The 9064-nt window shown below is 37.9% G+C and overlaps 1 protein-coding gene across 6 annotated transcripts; it reads left to right on the forward strand.

The window, feature by feature from the left end:
• The first annotated feature begins 823 nt into the window (after positions 1-823).
• Positions 824-8798, forward strand: LOC106398562 (callose synthase 2-like). 6 transcript variants are annotated; one of them, XM_048756689.1, is made up of 9 exons: positions 824-1201; positions 1364-1455; positions 1539-1639; positions 1747-1868; positions 1968-2046; positions 2194-2276; positions 2356-2410; positions 2492-2579; positions 8326-8798. In XM_048756689.1, exons 1-6 carry the CDS (start codon positions 1068-1070, stop codon positions 2260-2262), a joined length of 597 nt encoding a protein of 198 aa, XP_048612646.1. In that variant the 5' UTR covers positions 824-1067; the 3' UTR covers positions 2263-2276; positions 2356-2410; positions 2492-2579; positions 8326-8798. The 6 variants fall into 6 exon arrangements, with proteins under 6 accessions (XP_048612646.1, XP_048612647.1, XP_048612648.1 ...); XM_048756690.1 differs by having other exon boundaries at positions 2510-2579; XM_048756691.1 differs by having other exon boundaries at positions 3018-8369.
• The last annotated feature ends 266 nt before the right edge of the window (positions 8799-9064 follow it).

The raw sequence follows: 9064 nt of genomic DNA on the forward strand, positions 1-9064 counted from the left end.
CTTAAATAAGAGTTTTAAAAGCCGGTTCTTAAATTTTTTAGTTAAAAGTTAAGAGACGGGTTCTTATATTCCGCTAAGAATTCCACTATAAAAACTCCCCAATAATCGTGCTCTTATATAATAGCAGTTCCATTGAGAAGTGGAAGAGGATATCTAAACATAAAAAGAAAAAAAATTAAAAGAAATTAAAGAAAAAGAAAAAAAAAGTTCTGATTTACCTAAATGCATAAACCTCTAAATGCATCTTTCTTCCACGTGTCATTATCTAACTAATCTAATGATTTAATTTAAATAAAAATTTAAATATTTAATTTAAATACTATTATTTTGTTTATACGAACTTCTTTTTACAAACTCACTAATAAAGTTGTTCTAAGAAAGCCAAAGTAATAGTATGAAGTTATATCAAATCTGATTGGAGCAAGAAAAGAGAGATTAAAAATCTTGAATATGTGTTTATTGCGCAAAGAAAATGACAAAGATTTAGCTTTCGTAATACATAGACTTAGGAGCTTTTGTTCATTGTTCAATGTGGGTTTGTAACCGGATCTAAAATTCTCGTTCTCGGGTTGAAATAAATATAAATAAATATATACATATTTAAAAAAAAAAAGGACGAAGGTGAGTGCATGGAGAGAGATGAAGAGGAAGTTTGGTTGTATCATGTATGTCTTCTTTTACTCGCAGCATGCCTATTAATAAATTTTTTTAATCTAGTATTGTACTATTACAAAATAATGTTACTACTCGTTTAAAAGAAAAAAAAAAAAAAAGACTGAGAGAGAGGTCACATAAAACATATTTACATTGTAAGACCATGATCAACGGTGACTCTTAAAGGGGTTCTTATGCTAATTTGTAATTAAAAAAAAAGGAAAACAAAAATTAATTTAAGACCCGTGTCTTAATTAAGAGGAGGAAGAGCCGAGTCTTGGAGACACGTGTTAGAAGAATAGAGAGTTTGGTGTTTCTCCCCTTTCTCTCTTGCGAAGGATCAATCGACGATTCATCGATTAATCTCTTCCTCAGTTGTTCTGTCGACGATTCATCACCAAACCTCGGCGGTAATGGCGACGAACAAAGGGGAAGTTTTGATGCTGGAGGCGGCGCCTGAGGCTACGAAGCCTTGGGCAAGCGCGGCGAATGCAGAGGCCTTGGGCTATGAAGCCTTGGGCAAGCGATTCATCACCAAACCTCGACGGTAATTTTCTGATCGCTATTTAATGGCAGTCTCTGTCTTTTCTCCTTCATGAGCCTTTGATTAACTCTTTTGTTTTAGCACATATAGTTTTGTAAAAGCTCTTTAAATTTGAAGAAGTCTTCATCAATTTTTTTTTTTTTGAGGAATGGTTACTCTGTACAGTGAAGTGGTGCCATCATCTCTTGTGGAGATTGCTCCTATCCTCCGTGTAGCCAATGAAGTAGAAGCTAGTAACCCTCGTGTTTCTTACTTATGTGAGTTGAAATAATGTAAAAGTCCCCTGATGATTTGATCATATCAAATGAATTGTAAACAAAATTCATTGGCTGTATTTTAGGTCGGTTTTATGCATTTGAGAAGGCATGTAAGCTTGATCCCACATCAAGTGGTCGTGGTGTTCCCCAGTTCAAGACTGCTCTTCTTCAGCGCTTAGAACATGTATCATCACTTCATTTACCTTATTGTTAGCTTGCTCATAAAACTATTGCGGCATGGGGAATTGAGGATTAAGTGTCAGTTTACCTTATTTTCTTAAACTTGTGCAGGAGAATGAAACAACTCTCGCAGGAAGCCAGCAGAGTGACGCACGCGATATGCAAAGCTTCTATCAACTTTACTACAAGAAATACATCCAGGCTTTGCAAAACGCTGCTGACAAAGATGACCGGTTTGTGTTTGATGGAACTGTTTGTTCGGATCGGTGTTTTATCTCTATCTTTTATATGTGTTTTCATTCATAAAACAAAGGTTTTTTTTGGCCTTGTAGTGCTCAACGTACAAAGGACTATCAAACTGCTGCTGTTCTCTTTGAAGTCTTGAAGGCTGTTAAGGAAGTGCCTGTTGAGATAGTTTTGTGCCTCGTACTTCTATTCTTACGCAGGTCTTTAGCCATATGATTTCATGGAGGAAATCTTGATATCGCATGAATAAGGTTACCACATTCTTGTCTCACTTGTTTCTGTTTATCCTTTTTTCTTGCTGGTGGATTCTAGAAGGCCACACAAAAGTTGAAGAAAAAATCCAAAACGACGTGGATCCTGATAGTCAAATTCAGGCTATAAAGAGATTTCCTAAGGTTAACCAAATAATCATATCCATTTATGTTTAGTCGTTTTCTTAGTCAGAAAAATTAACACTTACACACTGTTCTACAGATACAAGCTATGGTTATCGCACTTCGTAACACTAGGGGTCTACCATGGCCAGCAGGTTATCACTCTTTTTCTCTTACATAATTACTGGCTTTGGACTTAAACACACCGAGATTGATCTCGAGTCTCGACACTCTAGTTGGTCTCTGTTTTCCAGAATGCAAAGACTAGCTCAGGGGCAGAACGAGGAGATTGAAAAAGTTAATCGCGAGAGGAAGTATCATAAGGTGATAATATTAATGAAGTATTTATACAAAAATATTTAATAATTTTTTCTTTATATACAAAAATGTTTAATAATTTATTTAATAAATAAATAAATTTTATTTTTATATACAAAAAATATTTAATAACTTTTTTTAAGAACCCTTAATTTTTTTTTTTTTTTTTTTTGAATGAATGTAAAATTTATTCAATCAAAAACGTTTTTACATCAAGTGCTACTATTTTGATCTATAAACACAAGATTCAAAAGGATAAACAAACTCAATAGTATTTAAACTCTTGTCTCAAACCATTTGCATAATCCCTCCTCAAGATATTTCTTCCCCTTCCCTTTCACCAGAAGCAGCTTCAATCTGATTTGCTTGTCAACCATTTTGACCATAATGTTCTCATCTTTCAATTGTTCTCCATGCCTGCGGTCATTTCTTTCTCTCCATAAGCTATGCGCTAAAGCTTGGAATGTGTAGCGGATGAGAAACATCTCTGTGGACTTCTCCCTTGGTTGAGAAATGAACTCAATGATCTCCCTCCAAATTTCAGTATAATCTGCATACATCAACCCCTCTACCAGTTTTTTCCAGACTTTCGCAGAGTATCTACAAGCGAAGAACAGATGTTGGCATGATTCTTGCTCAACTTGACACAACACACATAACCCATTTACAGAGCTGTCCCATTGCTTTATCCTATCACATGTTTGTAATCGATTCCTTATGGCAACCCAAACAAGGAAAGAGTATTTTGGGGTAGAATAAGGAAACCAAACCCCTCTGCTCCAATTACAAATTGGATATGATTGCCTCATATTCAGCCAAGTGAGTTTCGTAGAGAATCTCTTTGAGTACTTTCCATTGTCATGCTTCCAAAGAGGCTGATCTTCCTGAGCATTTATCCTTCTTCTCACAACTTCAATCTCATCCTCAATATCATTTAACCTCTGAACCCGATGCCTTCTTCTTCGATGATGGCTAATAACCTCAGCTACTGTCTCATTTTTCATGATCCCCAAATCAATACACCCTTCTCTACCTCTGAGGAATATTGTCAAGTGTCCCAGACTAGACCAATCGTCATACCAGAAATAAGTATTTCTCCCATTATTAACTTCCATCCTGTGATACAACATAGCCAGATCCCTCACCTTCAATAATTTTTTCCACATCCAAGATCCAGCAACAGAGCTAATGTTGACAGACCAAAAAGATCCCTTTCTTATCAGATAACAATGAACCCATCTTACCCATAATGAAGCTCGATTAGATGATAATCTCCATATCAGCTTTAGACACAGCACAATGTTGACTTCCTTAAGCGGTCTTATTCCCAATCCCCCCTCATTTTTTGGCAAACAAAGATCCTTCCAACTTACTTTTGCTTTGCTCGTCTTTAGCTCAGGCCCCGACCACAAGAAAGCAGAACAGAGACTTTCGATCTCCTTTAAACAGCTGCTTGGGAGTCTAAAAGCCGAGAGCCAGAAGTTAGCTAAACTTGTGATGACTGAGTTAATCAGTTGCAGCCTACCTGCATGCGATAAGAATCTCCCTGTCCATGACTTCATTCTCTTCCTCACTTTCTCAACCAACGGCATATAATCATTCACCGACATTCTTCTAGTAACCAGGGGAAGACCGAGGTATCTCACCGGAAGATTACCTGATTCAAACGGAAATCTGGTCAAGATGTCTCTCTCTATATCCTCAGGAATACCAGCTGTGAAGAGAGTAGACTTCTCAAGGCTTATCTTAAGCCCCGACATTACTGCAAACTCTTCAAAGATCTCTAACACCCTCTCAATTGATCTTTTGGTACCTTCTGTGAATACTAGGAGATCATCTGCGAAGCATAAGTGGGTTAAGAGGATATTCTTACATCTCGGGTGATAACCTATCTGCTTCCTCTCCGCTGCTGTATCTAGCATATGTGACAACACATTCATGCAGATTACAAATAGATAAGGTGAAAGTGCACATCCTTGTCTAAATCCCCTCTTACTCTGAAAGAAACCAGCAAGCTCCCCATTAACTTGAACAGAAAAAGAAGGAGTGCAGACACATAATTCAATCCAGTGTATGAATTGATCCGGCATGTTGAGGGCACGTAAAGTGTTGAGCAGAAACGACCAGTTAACAGAATCAAATGCCTTCGCTATATCAATCTTCATAGCACACCTTGGAGAAACATCCTCCTTATGATAATCTTTGACAATCTCAGTTGCTAGCAGTAGATTTTCCACCAACAATCTATCTTTTACGAAAGCAGACTGATTATAAGAGATGCACTGAGGAAGTGTACCTTTTAACCGGTTTGCAATGATCTTTGATATTACTTTGTACAGCACATTGCAACATGAGATTGGTCTATAATCCTTCATCTCTACTGCACTGTTCTTCTTAGGAATAAGAGCTAGGATGGTAGTGTTTAACCCCTTAGGCAGAAACCCTTTACTGAAAAATGATTTAACCGCTGTGGTGAAATCTTGACCAATAATACTCCATGCTGCTTTGAAAAACTCCACTGTGTATCCATCTGGTCCAGGAGACTTATTACTAGGCATTTTGAACAGCACCTCTTTAATCTCTTCATCTGTTACCAATTTGATCAACTGGTTTCTGTCTTCTTCAGAACAACGAGACTTTACAATCTCCTGCATCTCTCCCACAGTTACCCTTCTGATCTCCGTTGGTTCATAGGTAAGGAAGTCATTGAAGAATCTTTCAGCTTCTTTCTTAATCTCTTCTTGAGTTTTCACAATATTACCCGATGAACACTTGATCTCTCTTATTATATTCGCCATCTCTCTTAGTTTTGCTGCATTGTGAAAGACTTTATTGTTTCTATCTCCTAAATGCAACCAGTGCATTTTCGATTGCTGTTTAAGAACTTTCTCCTCAATATCAGAAATTCTACTCCATCTTTCAGCTGCATAAAGTTCCTCCTTTATGTTACTTTGTGTAGGATCCAAGAACAACCTTTTCTGCTTCCCACATAAATCCAGATAGGCTTCTTTAACCCTCAGAGATAACCTTCCCATCTTCTCCTTACTTAAGTTTCTAATCAGAGGCTTCAAGGCCTTTAAATACTTCGAGAAACGAAATAAGGCAGATGTAGACTGAAATAAAGTCTGATTTTCCTTCCAGAAATCTTCCATCATCTTCAAAAATTCTGGCATTTCTGCAACAACATTTGTGAATTTAAAAGGTCTACGCTTCCCCACTGCTTCTGCTTTCAAATGAAACCTTCCACGCAAGTGATCTGAACAACCTCCCGCTTCAAATACTCCATAAGCTTGTGTGCGTTGATTAATCCACGTATCATTAACTAAAAAACGATCCAATTTTTTACAAATAAGACCTTCTTCCTTCTTATTGCACCAAGTGTATTTTGGACCTTGACAACCCAAATCAGTGAGATTGCAATATTGAACAATACTGTCGAATTCTCTCATCCCTACATTGATAACCCCTGAATCCTGATAGCTCGAGTGCTCCTCTCCTTCAAGTATCTCATTGAAATCTCCCATTATGATCCACTGCTTATTCTTGAATAATGGTGAATCCTGATGGGCTTTGATATCTCCCCACAGCTCCCTTCTTTCTTCCACTGTATTCTCTGCGTAGACAAAAGAGCAAAAGAACTCCTCTGTCTCTCCTTCTGCAAGCACTGATACTGTCACTATTTGGCTTGATTTAAAAACCGGCGTCAAGCAAACTTGTGAACTCCACAGTATCCAGATTCTCCCTTTTCTACTAAACTCATAATTATCAATGATAGACCATCCCCTAAACATCGTCGAAACAATTTGCTGAGCTTTCTTCTCCTTTACTCTAGTTTCCAATAAACCTCCGAACTGTAATCCTCTTGAATGAAACCAACTCCGAACCACTTCCTGCTTTGATCTTTTATTGAACCCCCTCATATTCCAGAAGAACCCTGTCATTTAGAAAGATTTGTGTTACTTCTCTTACCCATAAGCACATGCTTCTCTGAAATAACTCTATGTAATGTTTTTGATCTTCGCGGCAAGGAAGGTCTGAGCTTTGATGCACTTGCCAAGTCAGGCCAGTTCTCTTGTGTATTCTGTATACCCACAATACCCTGATTCTGAATTTCCACTACACTTCTCTTCTCTGCATTTCCCTCATTAGTGCTTTCATCTGCCCCTTTTTTAAACCCTTCTTGCTCCTCATTTTTTTTGTTATTAACCTCTTCTATAATCTCTTCTTCAATACTCAGTATCTCTTCTATCTCTACTATTTCTTCCATTTCTTCTTTCTCTACTGACTCTTCTATCTCCTTTATCTCATTTTCCTTTTCACCTTGTTCATCTACCTCCATTAGAGGCGAAAACCGAGATGGAGACATAATTACCACCTCACCATACTTAAGATTTTTACTTGCCTTCCCTGGTGTAGCATCCAACCAGCCTTCATCTATTTCACCTTCCTCCTTATCCTCCATTACTCCTTTTTTCCCTTCAGACTTCTCATTCTTCTCCCCTTTCTCATTTGTTTCTTCAACATCAATCTCCTTCTCCTTAACTGCTTCATCCTTCTTATTCATACCACAAGCTTTGTCTACATGCCCCCACTTGCCACACGATCTACATCTTAATGGCAGCCATGGATATATGAACTCAACTAATGATGACTTCCCATTCTTCGTGAAGTTTATTTTATCAGGTAACTCCTTTGATAAGTCAACATTAACAAACACCTTCGCTAGCTTGAAATTGGAGCAAGCAGCTGTCTCTGGATGCAATCTAACTGGAAATCCCGCTGCACTTGTAATAAAACTCAATCCTTGCCATGAGAACATGTTCATCGGAACGTTCTTAAGATACACCCACATTGGAATAGACTTAATCTCCGGTTTCTCTCTCAGCTCATCTGGTGTCCATTTAGTCACCACCAGTGGGATGTTTCCTATATTCCACATCCCGCGCCTTAGAATTCTAGCTCTCATTGCTGGACTTGAAACTTTGAATTTCATTGTTGTATCATCCACCGAGTATACTTCAATCTGCTTTGATTCTCCCTGAGCCCATATTCTGTTTACTATAGCATGAACTCTAGCAATATGTGGAGCAGTATCCAGAAATTTACCAATCAGATAGTCCTCCCATAAGAGATTCGCCTTATCAATAATATCATCTGGAACTTCTATCGTCTTCTCTCCCTCCCTTTCTGTGATCTTCAGATCATATTTTTTCAAAACCTTCTTCTCCTGTGCTACTTCAATCCATGATCCCCCATTTCCAGATCCCCTCGAAAGGTTCCCCGGCATCCCTTCCGTCCTCACCGTTTATTTTCCAACTCCCAAACTTCCTTCACGAACCTTCATACTCCCCGATCCCTCCAAAATAGTTTTCGTACCCTCGATCTCGTTCTGTTTCACCTGACTAGCCTTAACCCCCATCGGAGATCTTGGTAGTCCCGGTGGATCCGCCGTATCCATCGTCGAAAGTTTCAATCGCCAAATCGCCTTTTTTTTTTCCGCCTATCCCAAAACGATCTTGATGAAACCTATGATCCAAATATTAATTCAAGAACCCTTAATTAAGAAACCCCCATTGAACTACTCAAAATAGGAGTTTCTTAACAAAGGTTCTTAAGCTATATTTATTACTAAAAAAGTCATTAAGAGCTCCATTAGGAGTTTCAGGGTTAAACATGCTCTAACATACTAAAATCAGAGCAGATAGTAAATTCAATTGGGAGCTTTATAGAGAGTCATGTTTCTTGATTTCAGGGTCTTTTTTTGTTTGATGGGGTTAATTACAAGGTTAAACAACAGAAGCAAGAAGAAACATAATTCTACTCCTTAGCCAAACATCTCCAGAACGAGCTAAAACTAGCTGCAGCAAGCCACAAGTGGTTAAACAAGTTTGGCATCACTGTACTTACAGGATCTGTTATAAAAGTCAGGGCTTGTTTCTTTTAGCTGATGCAGTTAAGATCGGTGTTTCTGGCTTCTTTGGATTGCAACTTGCAGGCTCTCTTCATTCTCTTTGCTGCTTGGACAAACCCCATAATAACTTGAAGCTCATCCATTTGCTGAAAATATCATAACATAGTTAAATTGTTTTATCAGAACCAAAATTATAATAACACATGAGACGAATCAAGTGAAGTCTCAGAAGGATTTCAAATGTAGCTGAGACATAAAGTGTCTCTGAACAATGTCAATTAGTTGCTCCTTTGATGGATTTGGAATTGCATCCACCTACGAGGAGTTTATTCATGAGCAAAATGACATAGAGTTCTAGAATGATGAGCAAAGAGAAGGTTTTCTTTTTTTATTCTTATAATCAACTTACGAGGTTGAAATGTTGCCAATATTTCAGTAACGCAGGCATTTTCAGTTTGCTAAGATCAACCTTCTGCGTGAAAGCATATTAGTAAAGTTAAGATCAGTCGCATTATATTCAATACCAAATGGAATAAATCTAAAACTAAAACTGAATGCATACCATGTTCTGAGGGGGAGT

This window comes from Brassica napus, chromosome C5 (assembly GCF_020379485.1).
Source record: "Brassica napus cultivar Da-Ae chromosome C5, Da-Ae, whole genome shotgun sequence".
Taxonomy (NCBI): Eukaryota; Viridiplantae; Streptophyta; class Magnoliopsida; order Brassicales; family Brassicaceae; genus Brassica; species Brassica napus.